The 20026-nt window shown below is 42.3% G+C and overlaps 1 protein-coding gene across 12 annotated transcripts in view; it reads left to right on the forward strand.

Moving 5' to 3' along the window:
- SCEL (sciellin) overlaps positions 1-20026 on the forward strand; it is a 126189-nt gene that overhangs the window by 27034 nt on the left and 79129 nt on the right. For 6 of the 12 annotated variants that reach the window (XM_021065757.1, XM_021065764.1, XM_021065755.1 and 3 more), the window contains 4 exons: positions 4317-4385; positions 5316-5354; positions 6992-7072; positions 11441-11506. In XM_021065757.1, coding sequence (XP_020921416.1) covers positions 4317-4385; positions 5316-5354; positions 6992-7072; positions 11441-11506 — 255 coding nt within the window. The remainder of the gene's footprint in view (positions 1-4316; positions 4386-5315; positions 5355-6991; positions 7073-11440; positions 11507-20026) is intronic. The other 6 variants (XM_021065762.1, XM_021065759.1, XM_021065760.1 and 3 more) reach the window with 3 other exon arrangements.

Raw genomic sequence — 20026 nt, forward strand, 5'->3', positions numbered from 1 at the left:
GAAAGGAGTCGCAGGACCTCTGTCCGTTCAGCTCGGCCTCGCAGACTGTCCTATTGCACTGTGAATTGAAGAAGGAAATCCTACTCCTAGGAATGAATTTGCAAATGAGATAATTATGTCCCAAGAAATGTGGGAGACCTAAGCCTTTGTCGGCAGTGTGTCTGAAAGTTTATATCAGACCAGTCAAGGTAGAGCCTTGGAACATTAGCAATGGACGAGACCAGACCTCACAGGCAAGCCAGTTGAGTCATTTTCAGACCCAGCAGCAAATGAGAATCACCTAGAGAGCTTTTCAACTTGACTGATAACTTGGTGCCACTGCCTCTCATTCCTTCAGTTCCATTTAATAAGTCTGCACTGGGACTCAGGCATCTTTTTTTTGGAGGGGGCGCACCTGAGGCATATGGAAGTTCCCAAGCTAGGGGTCCAATTGGAGCAGTAGCTGCTGACCACAGCCACATCAACGCCAGATCCTTAACCTGCTGAGCAAGGCCAGGGATCGAACCTGCATCCTCATGGATGCTAGTCAGGTTCGTTTCTACTGGGCCACGATGGAGACTCCTGGACTCGGGCATCTTTTGCAGCTTATGAAATGATTTTGAATTATGGCCGAAGCTCAGAACCACCAACCTGGCCCAAACCCTTCATTTTATACACTGGAAAATGAGACCAGAGATGTCCTGTTTGTTTACACAGAGGTTTGGCAGCATGTTTGGAAGAGTATCCTGGTCTGCTTACTCCCTGGACAGTGCCATCTGGCTTCCAGCAGGGAGCTCCATTTCTGTAAGGGCGGCAACAGATGTGAGGGAGAGAACACAGGAGTCAGTAAATAAAGCCATTCCCTGAAAACAGCAGTCAGACTCCCATCATCCAGGCCACTCCAAAATGTGAAATAATCTCAGGAGGAAGATGATCAAATATATCAGGCATGTGTGGGCCATTTCAATAATAATGCGTATGGTAAATGAATATGAGAAAAGTGTTTACATTTGACGAGTTCCTATTGATTGATTGATTGTCTTTTTAAGGCCACCATGGCATATGGAAGTTCCCAGGCTAGGGGTTGAATCCAAGCTAGAGTTGCTGGCCTACACCACAGCCACAGCAAGGCCAGATCCCATTGAGCAAGGCCAGGGATCAAACCCACATCCTCACAGATACTAGTCAGGTTTGCTATTGCCGAGCCACGACAGGAACTCAGAAGAGTTTCCTTTTAAAGTACACATCTGTGGGTAAAATATGACATGTTCTAAAGAAACATAAGTAAATAATAGTGTACATAGCATGCAATCTGGCCCAGTCCCTGAAAGTGGGCTCCTGATGTGGAAAACCTAGGTTATGGAGCCCTCTAGTGTTCTGTTGTGGAAGTGTAACTTTTCCTTTGGTTCTTTTGATCATGTTGTTAACTACGTAGCTTAGGTATTTCCTGTTCCCAAGACTGACTCCTATTAAAACAACCTATTTTATATCACACATTGGCAGAAAATTAGTTTCTAAGAGAATTACCAAGGTAATCTCTCAAAGTAATAAGAAATTGATGATTGCATTTGAATGACGGTTTGAGTTCTTTCCGTTATTGGTTATAGACATCCCCCTAGTGGCCTGGGAGAGATTGTGGATGCAAAAAAATAATAACTGAAGGAGGACGTGTTGATCATGAGTGTTGGAATAATTACACTACAGAATCAGGTTTACAACACTGGACCCTGCTGGAAAGACTTTGGAAATAGATGACATCCTGATTATGTAGCCAAGAGAAAGCGAGACACCTTCTCTGAGACTCCATCTCTTTATCTATAATGTGGAAATAACTATGCCTACCTTGTAGGGATGTTCTGAAGAGTAGAGAAAATTGTATAAGTGACAAAGAGTCCTAGGTAGCTCTTTTTATTATTGCAAGAATTATTTCCCACATAGATTTACACTGTAGAATTTTTACAAACTTCATTTGACTTTAACACCAGAACTCTCCTTTATTTAAACCTTGAGGATGTTTGAAATTGAGGTGCTGTTTGCTTTAGACAGATTGTTATTTTCAGTGTATCAGAGTAGCAATTTCCCAAGATTGTTTTTATTTTCTATGAGGATCTCATAGACAGCTAGAAACTTGGAGTAGTTTCTAGAAACATTTCAGATTTAGGATTACCTGAATCTTATTTATGGTATTCACAGTGGTTTCCTGCAGAGCGCTTTAAATATAAACATCAGGGGAGTTCCCGTCATGGCTCAGTGGTTAACGAATCTGATTAGGAACCATGAGGTTGTGGGTTCGATCCCTGGCCTTGCTCAGTGGGTTAACGATCTGGCATTGCCGTGAGCTGTGGTGTAGGTTGCAGATGCGGCTCGGATCCCTTGTTGCTGTGGCTCTGGCGTAGGCCGGCGTCTACAGCTCTGATTAGACCCCTAGCCTGGGAACCTCCATATGCCGTAGGAGCAGCCCTAGAAAAGGCAAAAAGACAAAATATATATATATATATATACACACACACATCAGGGGCTCAGGAGCTATTAGTGCAGGCAATATATTTATAGTCTTTGGCCTTATGACCATGATGTTGAGTGATCATCATGAGTTTTTAATACATGGATTCTCAGATTCTGTACAAGTTAAAACCTATTGAGAATATGGAGCTCTGGGAGAATTCCAACTTTCCTTCCTTTTTGCATTCAAGAGTTATCAGTTTGGGGCATTGTGTCCCAGGAAGAGCTTATATAAAACTGAACTAAAATTTATGATAAAAGTGAAAGTTTAGAGAAAGTTATAGTAGACCCATAGTACAAGATCTACAGAAGAATCTTGCTGACCTTTTGTTTTCCTGAGCATAATTTTGCCCCATCCTAGTTTTGTGCAAGGCTGCAGAATGCTCCGGAAGACCAGTCCCAGATCGTGGGAAGCACTTTCCTACCTGGAGGGCAGGAAAAGAACAAGGGTTGCAGTCGTGAGAGCCCCCCATTGGCATGCAGATTACAGGATCCCTAATTTGTCTTATGTCCTGAAGGACAGACAAAACACCCCTTATCCAGACCCGCTCTCCTCGAGCAGACCTGAGGTTAGATAGATTAAAACCTCTGATGGCCTATAGAGCCTATTAACTAAATGACTGATCAAAGCAAACAAATTCACTAGGGTGGAGTAACTCTTGTACCAAGGCCCCTCTCCTGTCCCCCCAAATCTGTGGCTAAGCACGAAGATGACTGCTCGCTCTCATCAGAGTCCAGTGTGTTTGGCTAGAAAATTAGAGGATGTCTCAGCTCCATGAAAAGACTCAGGGACCTAAGTTCTTTTCATGTTTTAATGCTGTCACCTGCAACCTGTAGGCAGCATAGCCATGGTAGAAGAGAAAGAGCATGGCAGATCACATAAGATGTTTTATGATGAGTTTGGGAGTCACAAACTAACCACACTCCAACCACACTCCTTAGTTTAGAACTCAATCATACTGCAACTTAATTGCAGTAAAGATTGGGAAATACAGCTTTCCTGTGTGCTCAGAAGGAAAATAAACTGTTTGGCAAACATATAGCATTGTCTATGCCACAAAACATTTTTAAAAATTGTTAAGTCTTACAATGATCCCTTTTACTGATACAAGAAGTAGTCCTTGGCTAGATATGTTATTAAGCAGTATATATGAAAGTGTTAATGAGTTAAATGCTTCATGTCAGAGAGGCTTTAAAATTTAAATTTTAAGCGTTCCTTTCGTGGCTCAGCAGTTAACGAACCCGACTAGGATCCATGAGGATTCGGGTTCGATCCCTGGCCTGGCTCAGTGGGTTAAGGATCCAGCATTGCCATGAGCTGTGGTGTAGGTCGCAGACACAGCTTAGATCCTGCATTGCTGTGGCTGTGGCGTAGGCTGGCAGCTGTAGTTCTGATGTGACCCCTACCCTGGGAACTTTCATGCGGCTCACATGGAGCCCTAAAAAGACAACAAACAAACAAAACTAATAAAATTTAAACTTTAAAATTTGCATGGAGTTCCCAGGTGGTTTAGCAGATTAAGGATCTGGTGTAGCCACTGCTGTAGCTCAGGTTGCTGCTGTGGCAAAAGTTCAATCCCTGGTCCTGGAAATTCCGCATTCCACAGACCTGGCCAAAAAAAAGTTGCAAAACGTATCAAAATAGCCTCATAAATAGATTTTGTCATAAGTAGCTTTTTTTAATTATAAAAATTTCTAAAACATTAACACCGGAAAAGCCATTGTTTTTACTAGAGAAAGGTAATCTAGTGAACTGATTCTAGTTTGCAAGAGGTCTGAAAGGAGTTTAATAATCTAAATGTTCATCCAGACTTTTGTCTTGTTTCTTTATAAAGGATCTCAGACAGAAGCGATGCTGCTAAAACACATAAGGCCAATTCCTTGGATAACCGACTAACCAATAGGTACCGGTATCTACTAACTTTGGGAAAGGCTCAAGTACAATCTTTTTTTAATCATTACTTATTTATTTACCATTCTTCAATCCTACTTAATATCCTTCTGTAAATTTCTATCCTCTATTTTTTAAACAAAAAATAGTTCTGGCATTAAAAGCTTTACTCCTGCTCATAAAGAAAAGAAAAATAAAGAGAAATAAAATCTTGGAGTTCCCATCATGGCTCAGTGGTTAACAAATCTGACTAGGAACCATGAGGTTTTGGGTTTGATCCCTGGCCTCGCTCAGTGGGTTAAAGATCTGGCATTGCCGTGAGCTGTGGTGTAGGTCAAAGACGCAGCTCGGATCCCACATTACTGGGGCTGTGGTATAGGCTGGCGGCTGCAGCTCTGATTCGACCACTAGCCTGGGAACCTCCGTATGTTGCAGGTGCAACCCTAGAAAAAGACAAAAAAAAAAAGAAAGAAAGAAAATCTTTTTCCTGGTTTCAAAATCCAGAGAGTTCATTGCTTCAGGCCATCATTCTTGCCACTTTTATGTTTTTAGTGGCAAGATTTTGAAATACACATAAATGCTAATTTTATTGTATGGCAGAAATTATCACAACATTATAAATCAACTATAGTTCAATAAAACTTTTTAAACAATGCCAATTTTAAATTCCTATTGTTAAAGGAAATGACTGAGCCCAGCAAACAAAAACACTCTGCTTAAAAACTAATAAATTTTCTGAAGGAAAAAAACTCTTTTACAGTCTAATACACAAAGGTAAAAAATCCTGAAATCAACTTTTCATTTTAATTCAAATACTGTGCTTTCTTTTTCTTTCTTGCAAATAATGTCTAAACTTTTAGTAATAATAACTCTCAAGTCATGGACTCAAATTGATGCAAGAATTTTTTGCCACTAATGCTTCGCCTTCTTTTTTTCTTATCAGAAACGTGTCTACCTTCCAATCACTAGAAGCACGAAAGACGTATGTACTTTTCTAACTGACATTACATTTTAAGAATAAAGTGTATTTCTTCTTATGCATCCAAGAAAAATCAGGGTAGACTGTCCTCAGGTCAAAATTTCTTTGTAATACAGCCATGCCCCATAGCTTTGGCAGAGTTGAATAGTAGAAATACTGCAAAACTTCAAGTATTTTCTATCTGGGCTTCAATATAGAAAGTTTGCTGACTTCTATTCTAACTAAATACCAAAGCTTAAATCATTTTTTTTTCTTTTTTAAAAATCTAGATTCTTAACTTTTTTGCCCACAGAATTTCCTTTTTGGTTTTTTTCTTTTCTTTTCTTTTTTTCTTTTTTTTTTTGTGTGTGTGTGTGTGTCTTTTTGTCTTTTCTAGGGCTGCCCCCGTGGCATACAGAGGTTCCCAGGCTAGGGGTCTAATTGGAGCTGTAGCTGCTGGCCTATGCCAGAGCCACATCTGCAACCTTCACCACAGCTCACAGCAACCTCGGATCCTTAACCCATGAGCAAGGCCAGGGATCAAACCTGCAACCTCATGGTTCCTAGTCGGATTCGTTAACCATTGAGCCACGACGGGAACTCTCCCACAGAATTTCTTAATTTTTTTCCCTACTCCTCGAGTAACCCTTTCTTCCCATATAGTTCATTTGTCTCCCAAAACACCCATTGCATCTACAACTCAACAGAGTCATGAAACCATGGCTTTGCTAATAATCTATGTAGATGAAAGAGATTTCCCTTGGGATATGCTCATAGTGGTTATAAACAGCCAAACTAGGTAGATTTTTGAAAACTTAGTTGGTTTTTAAATTCGTATCTACAAATAAAGTAATTTTTGTACCAGACCACACCTCTCAGTACTTGAAGCAGTCCTGAGTGACTTCCTTTTTTTTTTTTTTTGAGGGTCTGCATATATGCATAAATGCTAAATACAGATTTTTTTTAATGGTGTAATTCTTTTTTTTTTTTATTTTTTTATTTTTTGGTCTTTTACCTTTTCTAGGGCCACTCCCGAGGCATATGGAGGCTCCCAGGCTAGGGGTCTATTTGGAGCTGTTGCCGCCAGCCTACGCCAGAGACACAGCAACGCAGGATCCAAGCCACGTCTGCAACCTACACCACAGCTCACGGCAACGCAGGTTCCTTAACCCACTGAGCAAGGCCAGGGATCGAACCCGAAGCCTCATGCTTCCTAGTCAGATTTGTTAACCAATGAGCCATGACGGGAACTCCTAATGGTGTAATTCTTAAATGTTTTCCTCAACAGGCTCATGCTTTTTATGCAAAAACTGCAAGATAATTCTGGTAGTCACAACATATACAGGATCAAAAAATATATGTAGGAATCCATAGCACATCGGAACTGATATAGTCTGGGTTTCGGACACACAATTCATGTCATATACGGAATGACTTCTTCATTCAGTTCCTTCAGTTTTAGCTATTTGGATGAAAGCTGGGCAATTTGTATAGTAAACTAAGGAAGAACTTTTTCTGTTGTTCTTTCCTCCTCAAGTGAAACATTTTGTGATGGGTTCAGAACCAGTGGGAATATGAATAGATCCTAAGACCTTTCAAAGGTGGGGTGGAATGGGAGAATTTCAGGAATGTGATCATTGTTTGTTCTTGTGATGAAACAGGCAACCTGGAGGCTTGTTCAGTGCAAATGCCACCAACACTCCAGCTTCCACCTCAGCTACAACTCCTGTAAAGAAAAAGAGGTATGATGGGCTCGTTGGGACTGCCTCTTGCTGCTCTTCTGACAGGGATTCTTCTTCTTCTTCTTTTTTTTTTGTCTTTTTGTCTTTTTAGGGCCGCACCCACGGCGTATGGAGGTTCCCAGCCTAGGAGTCGAATCGGAGCTGTAGCCTCCAGCCTACACCAGAGGCACAGCAACACCAGATCTGAGCCACATCTGCGACCTACACCATAGCTCACGGCAACACCAGATCAGGCCAGGGATCGAACCCGCAACCTCATGTTTCTTGGTTGGATTCGTTTCCACTGTGCCATGATGAGAACTCCCCAAGGATTATTCTTTATTATTTTCTGAACCACATCATCCACCAAGACCCCCAGGGAAGCATCCAGAAGTTGCTCTGCCCTTCCTCCCTATGCCCTCCTCCCCTGTCCAGGGATCAGGTGCCTGCTGGCTTCTGTTGTCCTCCGACCTCTGTCCTTTCCACCCCCACCCCCATCTCCTTTCCAAATAGGCCATCTTCCTCCCCGCTCCAGGTTTATTGAGAAATAATGGACATACCTTACTGTATAAGTTTAAGGGTATACTGTGTGATGGTTTGATTGACATATATTGTGCAGTGATCACCCCAATAGGTTTAATGAACATCCATCATCTCATATTAGCACCCGTCATCTCACGTAACAACCATCATCTCTGTGAAAAGACCAAAAATTGGTAACACCCATTATCTCCATGAGAAGGGAAGAATAAAAATTTTCCTTTTGGGTGTTCCGTCGTGGTGCAGTGGTTAACGAATCCGACTAGGAACCATGAGGTTGCAGGTTTGATCCCTGGCCTTGCTCAGTAGGTTAGGGATCCGGCGTAGCTGTGAGCTGTGGTGTAGGTTGCAGACGCAGCTCAGATCTGGTGTTGCTGTGGCTGTGGCGTAGGCCGGCGGCTCCAGCTCTGATTAGACCCCTAGCTTGGGGATCTCCATATGCCACAGGAGTGGCCCTAGAAAAGGGAAAAAGACCAAAAAAAAAAAAAAATTCTCCTTTCGCTGAGGACTTTGCTATAAGTAACACAGCAGCGTCAGCTACAGTCATCATGTCGTACATTATATCCCTAGAACTTACTTATGTTAGAACTGGGACTTTGCTCCTTTTGGCCACCTCTCTTCACTCTTCCTTCCCCACCCCCTGCCACAAATCTGATCTGTCTTTTTTGTTGTTTGGTTTGTTTTTTTTCAATATGCCATCCTAGGGCCTTGCCTAACTAGGTAACGATGGTAGAACTCAGATATTAAGGGGCAAGCTACTTGGGGTCATGCATCTCAGCAGAGTCCTGCGGCAGGGAATGCCTCACGCTGCACAATGACTGCAGGGTGGCCAGATGTCACCTCGCTCCTGAAACCAGCCTGCACGACTGCCACCCCCTCTGCTCTGCAGATCAGGCTCCTTCCAAGTACAGGGTCAAAGGCTCTCCCTCACGGTTGTATGGCTATTACGTCTCCCTTCCACTTTCCCTGTATGGCCTCCCATTTTGGCCGGGGCTAAGTTCAGTTATTTAGTGGGCACAGAGGAGTGGCTAGATCTTTGGTGCAGAATAGTCTTCTTGTGACAAAACATAATGGTGGGGAGTTCCCATCGTGGCTGAACAAAAAGGAATCTGACTAGTATCCATGAGGATCAGGTTCGATCCCTGTGTTCTATTATTATTTTTTATTTTTTATTTTTTTATTTTTTTTGTCTTTTTGCCATTTCTTGGGCTGCTCCCGCAGCATGTGAAGGTTCCCAGGCTAGGGGTCGAATCGGAGCTGGAGCTACTGGCCTACATCACAGCCACAGCAACATGGGATCCGAGCCGCGTCTGCAACCTACACCATAGCTCACGGCAACCGGATCCTTAACCCACTGAGCAAGGCCAGGGACCGAACCCGCAACCTCATGGTTCCTAGTCAGATTCATTAACCACTGTGACACAACGGGAACTCCTATTATTTTTTTTAATAATGCCTATGTTCTATTATTGATAAACAGTTCACAATCCCTTCTTAAACAAACAAAAAGAAGGTATTTTTCCCCCCAAACTTTGGAGCAAGCTTTATAAACTCTTTGTTTCTTATTCCCATGACACTTCCAAAAACACGTAAGTATAAACAAAATTAAAAACCCATTTAAAAAAATGTGCTTGTGTTCCCATCATGGATCAGCGGAAGGGAATCTGACCAGTATCCATGAGGACACAGGTTAGATCCCTGGCCTCGCTCAGTAAGTTAAGGATCTGGTGTTGCCGTGAGCTATGGTATCTGTTACAGACACAGCTCAGATCCTGGCGTTGCTGTGGCTGTGGTGTAGGCCTGCAGCTGCAGCTCCAATTTGAGCCCTAGCCTGGGAACCTCCATAGGCCATGGGAGTGGCCATAAAAAGACAAAAATTACAAAAAAAAAAAAAAAAAAAAAAAGTGATGGTGGAAGTGATTTCCAGTGCCGGTAAATCATGATTCCAGTGGAAAACAAGCTTTCACAAACCTCAGTGCTTTTGAAATGCTCTGATTTTCTTTGCCTGCACCTTGGTCTCTGCTTGGTAGAGGGTGGGTGCTCCATGTTTGCCGATGGGCTGGCTGACTGTCTTGGTGCTGCTGAAGTCCTCCTGGAGAGAAATAGCTGCTTCTCTCTGTGTCCCCCTGCAGTCAGAATTTTGGTTTTATCTACAGAGTCTCAGAAAATGTGATCACTTTTCTCTTAGAACCAAATTTCCTATCCTCCTGATCCTTTGTCGTTAGGAAAGGTTGGAAGGGGCATTTAAGGACAGTTAGCTCAGTCTCCTACCCAGTGCAAGAATCTTTCCTGCAACAAATTAGGTATAATTCAGGACTCCAGAAGCCCGCAATGCGATGCTCACGTTGGTGATATGGCTTGACTAGCTCTCAGGGGTAACATCTACCACTTACACAGCTGAAATCTGCTTTGATTTACTCCTATCCCATCTTAGCTCTGTCCTGTGATGCCTCAGAGAATAGGCCTGCTTCAAGAATTTAAAGGGCTCTCCTGGGAGTTCCTGTTGTGGTTCAGTGGGTTATGAACCTGAGTAGTGTCCATACAGATGCAGGTTCAGTCTCTGGCATCGCTCAGTGGGTCAAGGATCTGGTGTTGTAGTGAGCTGTGGTGCAGATCAAAGATGCTGCTGTGATCTGGCTTGGCTGTGGCTGTGGCATAGACCAGTAGTTGCAGCTCCAATTCAACTCCTATCCCAGGGTCACAGGGGCAGCCCTGAAAAGCAAAAAAAAAAAAAAAAAAAAAAAAAAAAAGGCTCTCTTGTCTTTATCCCTGACTTTCTCTAGGCTGCATTACTTTCTTCTGAACATCTTCATTTAAATAAATTTTTTTGGAATATAGTTGACAAATAATGTTGCGTTAGTTTCAGGTGTACAGCAAAGGGTTCAGCTACACATATACATACATCCATTCCTTCAGATCCTTTTCCCATAGAGCTTATTACACAGTATTGATGGATTTCCCTGTGCTATACAGTGGGTTCTTATTACATATCTAGTTTATATCAGTAGTGTATATGCTAAGCCCAACCTGCTCATTTATCCATCCCTTCCACCCTTCCCCTTGGGTAACCATAAGTTTGACCTCAAAATCTGTGAGTCTGTTTCTGTTTTATAAATAAGTTCTCTTGCATCAATTTTAATTAATTCCAGATAAGTGATATCATATGATATTTGTCTTTCTCTGTCTGGCTTACTGAATATCTTCCTTTTTGAGCCCTACCTTAGTCTTGGTGACAGAGCCCTTAGCTCTCTCTGCCAATTGAAATTATGTCCTGGTAACACGAAGACCTCTTTCCAATTGGATATATATGTATTTGTATATATACATATGCATCTTCTATATAAAACATGGAGGTTAGTATTACTGTGGTGTTTATTTGTATTTTCAATATTCTTACTTTTCAGAGTTTCCTGTCATACAGTTTTTTTTAAAACTATATTTTGATCGAGCCTAAGATTGTTATTATTTTTATTACGAATTGTTTTCAGAAAGGCAAAAGCATAGAGAGGCGTGTTGATAACAAACATCCATGAACCTACCATCTAGATCTAACAAATGTTATTATTTTCCAGATTTCCTTCAGATGACTTTTCAAAGAAATGTCCACACTGTTTGGTGTCAAAGAAAGTGGGCAAAGGGGTTTACTTGGGGGACCAGGTAGCCTGGAATACAGACAGTTACTTCCTATGGCAGAGAATAAATAGTTTTCATTTTCTTTCCAAGACCTGGTAGGAAGGTCATCCATTGCCTCTTTAACTGTCAATCTATTTTCAGCTTTCGCTGGTAGATATGTGGGTGGGCTCAGACCTTTCAAACACCGTGTTTATCACCAATGTCATTTCCTTACAGGCAGTCCTGGTTTCCACCGCCCCCTCCAGGTTACAGTGCCGCCCCAAGCACAGGAGCAAGCAGCAGGTAAGAGAAAAGTGTCAGATATAATTGCTATGTAATTTGATGGAAGATTGTATTAGATATTGACAACATATAGTTGTGGATGTGCTGGAATAAACCAGAGGAATTTTGTGCTGAATAAGACAGTGCCCAGAGGGAGTGAGGTCGGCTGCTGGCACCCCTGGTAGGAAATCTGACAAGCTTTGGGGAATAAGTACCTGTATCTATAGTTTCCTAAAGGTTGCTGTAACATTAAAAAAGAAAAAAAAAAAAAGTGTGTGGGGGGAGCTACTTAACAAGAATGTATTGTCCCACAGTTCCAGAGGCTAGAAGGCCAAGGTCAAGGTGTTAGCAGGGTTAGTTCCTCCTCAGGGTTGTGAGAGGGAACCTGTTCCACCCTCTCTCCTGGCTTTGGTGTTTTCCTTGCAATTTCTGGCATTCCCTAGCTTGTAGAAGCACCACAACCTCGGCATATGGAGGTTCCCAGGCTAGGGGTCGAATCAGAGCTGCAGCTGCCGCCTTATGCCATGGCCACAGCAACACAGGTTGCAAGCCACATCTGCAACCTACACCACAGTTTGCAGCACAGCTGGATCTTTAACCTACTGGATAGGGCCAGAGACTGAATCCTCGTGGATGCTAATCAGATTCATTTCTGCCGCACCACAAGGGGAACTCCACGCCCTCCTCTTTACATGGAGTTCTTCCCATGTGCGTGTCTCTGTCCAAATTTCCCCTTCTTAGAAGGGCATGAGTCGTATGGGACGTGGGGCTCATCCAGCTCCAGTGCGATTTCATCCTAACTTAACTGCTTGTGTTGGCAATGACCTAATGTCCAATTAAGGTCACATTCTGGGGCACTGAGGGTTAGGACTCCAGGCTACAAGTTCGGAGAGGACATAATTCAACCTGTAAGACTGGCAGAGACAAGACCAGAGGCAGGCACGAGGTGGGGCTCCAGCGTGGGCTTCTGGGGCACAACCAGTTGTGGCTGAGACAAGATCAGGTGCCCAGGTGGGAATATGCATGGCAAGTTCTTTGTAAACTTTAAGTGACAGATGGGTGTTTTTGTTTGTCTTTTCCTTTTTGGGTGTTGAGAGCAATAATTATACCCCAAATTATAGAGCATATGGAGAACGCCTTGTTCTCTAATTTCCATGCTGGGAATGTCAACAGCTACGTAACTTCATAAATATTTAGTATTTGATTTCTGTGTGCTAGGATCTAAGGATATATCAGTGAACAAAACCTGGAGCCTGAACTTGAGCTTCAAAGAAGCCAACACAAGTGTCTGCTTCCCCTAACCTATGTCCTCAGTAACACAGGAGGAAAACTGAGCCCTCTGAGTTTGCGTGGCTTTAGGGTATCCAACATCGTTTTCATGCCATCAACCCCTAGAATATCTTCACCAAGTATTTCCTTGTTAAAATGGGATTTATTTTCCCAGTTCAGCAATTGGAAGAGAATTGCCAGTGTGCCTGTTTCATATTAGACTGTTTTATTTCCCCAAATTTTCATCTGTTGCACAGGCTTGTAATGTTTCTTTTATTTCCAAACAATAGGATTTTTTTTTTTTTGTCTTTTTTGGGCTGCACTCATGGCATATGGAGGTTCCCAGGCTAGGGGTCCAAGCAGAGCTGAATCCTCTGGCCTACACCACAGTCACAGCAACTCAGGATCCGAGCCACCTCTGCGACCTATACCACAGCTCACGGCAACACCAGATTCTTAACCCATGATCGAGGCCAGGGATTGAACCCACATCCTCATGGATGCTAGGCAGGTTTGCTAACCACTGAGTCACAATGGGAACATCCAAATAATAGGAAAATTTGTCATATTACATTTAGGTTGAATCGATAATGACATAAATAAAACTTTAGTTGACCAATAGACACGAAGAGCTCAAGTGGTCTTTTTCACACCTTTGACTGCATCTGTATGTATATGTGTATATATGTATTATATGTGTATAATACGTATATAATATTGAACCTGTGGGGCAATCTCCACTCGGAATTGCATCCACCTCTGTTCAAATATTTTGTCTTTAAACCTGTTCAGTTGGTGATTTCCGATCATATGAACTGCCAAGTATGGACCATATTTCTGGTTTAAAATCTTCTTTCCCTTCAGGATGTGTTTAGCTATTTCTATATGAGTGATACCTCTTGCGGAGCTATCTAAATGGAGAAAATAGTAACTATGGGTTTTGCTAGTTACTACTGTTTCCTTATGCCTGTAAGATCCATCCAATTTTGTCTTGATCAACAATAACTGATACTTAGAAACATGTATTAATTCCCAAATAACTTCTTGTTTTTATCTTCTAGTCATTATTCCATGATTAACATATATTATCATTATAATAAGCAACTGGTTATGTAACTGTAAAGAGACAGAAGGATGATTCATGAGTTAACATCTCAGGCATACTGTGCCCGTTGAGCTGCGAATCTCTGCACAGAACTGATGGTGCTTGGCTATATGCCCTGACAATTTATGCATGGCTGGATGTGATTTACATGGAAGATAAAATAAATTACAGTACTTCTATTTATGATTCCTGAGTCAGATCCATAGCACCAGAACTAAGGGAGAGAGAAGATTACTGGGCAAGGTTGATGCATTTAGATATCCATCCCTTTTTTTCAGTCACAGATTATTAATATAATGGCTAAATGGAAAGTCTTCCCTTTGAGAATCAAAACTAATGTCACGCCAAGCTTTCAGAGGAAGGAGAGAATAATAAAATATAGCAATGCCTTTGATTTCTAAGGTGCTTTCCTTTGGAAGAGCTCAAAGTACAGCTTCTGTTTCTCACCTTTCATGCCAGTGCATCTCTCAGGGCTGAGAAATAGTCTTTTTAGTAAAAGCTGGGAAATAGAAGTAATGATTAAATGATGAAGGGAGGCAAAGTCTTCACAAAGAGATCTTTGTCCCCAGAAGAACAAAAAGAAAATGAAAATAGGTCAAAAACAGGCAAAAATGGAGGACTGGGATTTTTAATACTAGCTAATAGCACAATACTAACGTTGTTTTCCCTTCATCCTTTACTTATCACTGGTCTCCTTCTCCCTTACTCTCCCCCCGCCCCCATCTTCTGCCAAAGAATTTCCCCTTAATACTAACTTTCTCACTTCTACTGCTGTTCTTCCTTTTATGAACCTTCATTTTCCTACCACCTAGTCTTTCCCAGAGATTTCATTTTCCCCTCACCCCTCTGTTTGTGGAGCACATTTGAAAAGACCACTGGAGGTGTCCCCATCATGGCTCAGTGAACACAAATCTGACTAGCATCCATGAGGACACAGGTTCGATCCCTGGCCTCATTCCGTGGATTAAGGATCTGGTGTAGGTTGCAGACGTGGCTCGGATCCCGAGTTGCTGTGGCTGTGCCACTGGACTTCCCAGTCATTACAAGAATGAATCATTTTCCAAGCTTTTTCCTCCTTTGTCTCTCCTTGGTCTTTGATAACTGTCGACCATTCCATCCCTCAGTTGTTTCTTTCTTGACTTACATAGTGTGGAAGATCCAAACTCGGTTGTGTTTGGATTGAAAACTTGTGTCGGTGTTGTGTTTGGATTAAAATCTATTACCAGAATGGTGTAAGCTGTACCCAAAGAGTCTCACACTTTTTTTTAATCAACAGAATAACCCATGCTATTATACTTTTATCTATATTTATATGCATATCTATATCTATGACCCTGCAAGTCTGTGTTTATGTCTATATCTCTTCCAATATTTACATCTACAACTATAGCCACATGTATTTCTCTCTGTATAATTGATAAAAGGTTGGTGAGTTCAACTGGAGCTTAAATGAGCAAATTTAATTCTCTACAATAACTATACCTTAGGGCTAAAGAAAAAAAGCAATTTCTTCTTACTTTTTCTTTTTTCTTTTATAGCTGCAATTGCAGCATATGGAAGTTCCCAAGCTAGGGTTCAAATTGGAGCTGCAGCTGCCAGCCTACACCAGAGCCACAGCCACACCAACACCAAATCCAAGCTGTACCTGCAACCTGTACCACAGCTTGCAGCAATGCCAGATCCTTAACCCATTGAGCAAGACCAGGGATTGAACCCACATCGTCATGGACACTAGACTGGGTTCTTAACCTGCTGAGCCACAATGGGATCTCCCTGCCAAAAGCAATTTCTTAAGATAGGTATTATTTTCTGGATGATATACATTGGTCTTGCAAAGAGAGGGTGAGGACCTGGGTGATCAAACAAAATTTTGGAGTTAAAGAGTTAAATATCTTCAAAAGCCTCCTGTGCCCTTTTTGATAAAACAAGATTAAAGAGAGAAGCTATGATTCATCATAGCCAGACATAGCAGGTAAATTCTGAAATTAAAACATTTTTGAGCCAGTTTCTAAGGTAGCTCCTTGGTCCCTGGATATGCATGTTCTCTGATCTCTTGCTGAGAAGGGAAACCACCAGCATAGTGTTTTGAATGACCAACCCATGTCAGCAAGATTCTTTCCTCTGAAATCTTATTTTCTTCTCTTTTTTGTATTTTTAATTAAAGTATAGTTGATTTACAATGTTGTGCCAATTTCTACTGTAGAGCAAACTAGCCCGGTCATACATGTATATATACATTCATTTTCTTATATTATCTTCCATCATGTTCTATCCCAAGTGATTGGATATAGTTCTCTGTGCTATGCAGTAGGAACTCATTGCTTATCCCTTCTAAATGTAATAGTTTGCATCTACTAACCCCAAACTCCCAGTCCATCCCATTCTCTTCCCCCTTCCCCCTTGGCAACCACTACGCTGTTGAAACCTTTTCAAATGCCATCAGAAACTGTAAGTTTGGAGTTCCCGTCATGGCTTAGTGGAGATGAATCTGACTAACATCCATGAGGATGCAGGTTCAATCCCTGGCCTTGCTCAGTGGGTTAAGAATCTGGCATTGCGTGAGCTATGGTGCAGGTCGCAGCCGTGGCTTGGGTCTGGTGTTGCTCTTGCTGTGGTGTAGGCCAGCAGCTACAGCTCCAATTCGACCCCTAGCCTGGGAACTTCCATATGCCATGGGTGTGGCCCTAAAAAAGACAAAGAAAAAAGACTTGTAATTTATTTTTATTTTAGTCAGGACCGAAATCAAGTTTTAGCTTTATAATTGCTCTTCCTCATTGCAGTGATCTATCTCTTCTCCTACCTCTATGATCAAACCCCTGCTTCACTGGTTCCCCCACTCTTTTCCATGTTCAAATCCCTTTCATCTTAAAAAAAAAAAAGCCTCCTAAACATCAATAGCCTAATCTTACAAATCTGTTTAACTGCTGCCCTGTCTCTCTCTCACAGCCACAGTTCTTGGAAGAGTTGATGGCACTGACCATCTCATTTTCTGGGTGATTCATGGAAACAGCTCTCCTCAAGGTCACTAGTGATCTTGCTGACAAGTTCCTGTTGCCATATCAGTCCCAATGACTAATCGACCTTTCCAAAGGCCACTGGCTATTCATGTCTTTAAAACTCTCTCTCTTATTGTCCTTTTTTTTTTTTCCTTTTTGGTCCTTTTAGGCATATGGAGGTTCCCAGGCTAGGGGTCAGATCAGAGCTACAGCAGTTGACCTACACCAGAGCCACAGCCACGCCAGATCCAAGCCACATCTGTGACCTACAGCACAGCTCACAGCAACACCAGATCTTTAACCTACTGAGCAATGCCAGGGATCAAACCCACAACCTCATGGTTCCTAGTCGGATTCATTTCCACGGCGCCACAACAGGAATTCCTCTCTTACTGTCTTTTAAACCTCACCTCCCCTCCCCCACCCCAACATGCTCCTGAGTTTTCTTTTATAGGCATTAACTTGTTTAATCACAATTTGCTTTATCGTACTTTGCAGATATTGTGTTTTTTTACAAACTGAAGTGTTGTGGCAACCCTGTGTATTGGTGCCATTTTCCCAACAGCATTGGCCACTTCATGTCTCTGTCACGTTTCGATAATTCTCACAATATTTCAGTCTTTTTTGTTGTTATTGTATTTGTTACCATGATCTGTGAGCAGCGATTTTTTTTTTTTTTTTTTTTTTTTAGCAAACAAAGTCTTTTATTACAGGAAAGCAAATAGCTCCCAGAACAGCTGGGAGGGGGGAGAAGAGCCCCCCTCTCTATTGTCTTATAAGGGTTTTTAATCCTTAAAGATGGAGGGTACCAATGTGGGGTCCAGAAAGATGTGGTTTTCTCCCATTGGCTTTACTCCATTACCTATATCAGTTCTTATCCAATAGGAGTTTTAGGGGTGGAAATGTCCCGTAAGGCTCACGGTTTCTTTGCCCTTTTTTTCCCATAAACCGAGTCACAGGGATTAGGATTAATGTCCATCCGGGTATAGGTACACTCTCTATAGTCAACAAGGCCTGTGAGGCTCTAACTCCCTGGAGCCCTTAAGCCACAAATGTTCATCAATAGGCATCTCAAAGAATGCATCAAAGCCCTACACTGACTGCCTGAGCTATGATTCTGCCTTAATCCCCCCTTCTAGAGTTGGAGACTCTAACTGCGGGGGAAAGGGGGCAACAACCACTCTGACCGCTTCATACTAAAAAGGGGTGTCGTTAGGGGAAAGCAGTTAGGCCTCCACTCATGGGACGGTCAAGTGGGCTTCAATACATTACATTGGGTACCCCTTCTATGTGAGTAGTGATCTTTATTGTCACTGTTGCAAAAAGATTACACCTTGTTGAAGGCTCAGATGATGGTTAGCATTTTTTAGCCATAAAGTATTTTTTTAAATTAAGGTATGTACGTTTTTTTAGACATAATACTATTGAACACTTAAAAGACTACAGTATAATATAAACATAACTTGTATATGCACTGGGAAACCAAGAAAATTAGTGTGACTTGCTTTATTGAGATACTTTATTGAGGGTGGTCTGGAATTGAACCCACAGTATCTCTAAGGTGAACCTGTGTTTCTCTAGCCATTTTATCTCAGCTCCTTGGCTACCTCCCCATCCTCCAACAAGCCACTAAATGTTGATGATCCTAAAGCCTCAATGTCCCTTTTCTCTGCTTGTTTTGTGCTCTGTCTTTTGACAAGCCATTCCTGCCCGTGGTTTCTGTGGCCATTTGTATGTTCCTGGCTCCTTCATTTCTATCCATGCCACCACTTCTCTGAGTTACCTTTGGATACTCAACTGCTTACGTGACATCTTTGCTTAACTGTCTCAAAAACATTACAGATGCAACAGGTTCAAAATGAAATTCCTAATTCTCTACACTTAACTTGCCCTCTAGCTCAATACTACTGTCCTCCAGCCAATCAACATCCTTGCAGTCTTGTTTTGTTTTGTTTTGGTTTGGTTTTTTGTCTTTTTGCCTTTTCTAGGGCCGCTCCCATGGCATATGGAGGTTCCCAGGCTAGGGGTCTAATCAGAGCTGTAGCCACCGGCCTACGCCAGAGCCACAGCAATGCGGGATCTGAGCCGCATCTGCAACCTACACCACAGCTCACGGCAACGCCGGATCCTTAAGCCACTGAGCAAGGCCAGGGATCGAACCTGCAACCTCATATCCTTGCAATCTTGAAGGTATATTTTATACCTTTCTCTCCTTACCCACCAGTCCCCAATCCATCAGCAAATCCTGGCAATTTACCTCCCAACTGCCTCTTAAATCTGTCTACCTCTCTCCATTTCTCTTATTTTATCTCCCCTGGACTATAACAATAGCGACCTAAGTATTCTCCCTTCATTCACCCTGATATCCACTCCCCTAATCTTTTCTCTGCACAGTTGCCAGACTGATTTTTCTGTCTTTTTTGTCCACAGCCTCAACATATGGACGTCCCAGGGCTAGGGATCCAATCCAAGCCACAGCTGCAACCTACACCACAGCTGTGGCAATGCCGAATCCTTAACCCACTGTGCCACAGTGGGAACTCTTGGACTGATATTTTCAAAAGGATAATGGAAACATAATACCCTCCTAAGAGAAAATATGACTTTTCATGATGCTTAGAATAAAGACCCAAATCCTTAGCACTGACTGCCTGCCCATTCTTCCCTTCCATGCCTTATAACTTCCCTTTGCCCTCTCTTCAGCTCACTTAATCTGTTTTGAATGTCCTGTCCTCCCAGCATCTACAGACCCTTGGCATATAAGGGTCTACCTGCGACCGTTTCTCCTCCCCAATCTGGGGCACTTATGTTCTTGTGGCCATGAGCAAATTGTCTTCAAATTTCTCTTCAGACTGACACTACTGATTGATCACTGTTCTGTTCTCTCCGCTCCACGCAAACTCAGACATGGAAGCTTCTTTTCCTTGGTTGGTCCAAATACCACTTGCATAAGGTTTTAATAAAGATATGGGATGAGAGGAGTGATAGCCATACATGGTAGAAGCCCAGACCAAACGATGTAAAGCATCCTATTAGAACTTTCTGCTTCTAAGTTCTTTGGCCACTCCTATTCTTTTTTTTTTTTTTTTTTTGTCTTTTTTTTTTGCCATTTCTAGGGCTGCTCCAACAGCATATGGAGGTTCCCAGGCTAGGGGTTGAATCGGAGCTGTA

Source organism: Sus scrofa, chromosome 11 (genome assembly GCF_000003025.6).
Source record: "Sus scrofa isolate TJ Tabasco breed Duroc chromosome 11, Sscrofa11.1, whole genome shotgun sequence".
NCBI lineage: Eukaryota > Metazoa > Chordata > Mammalia > Artiodactyla > Suidae > Sus > Sus scrofa.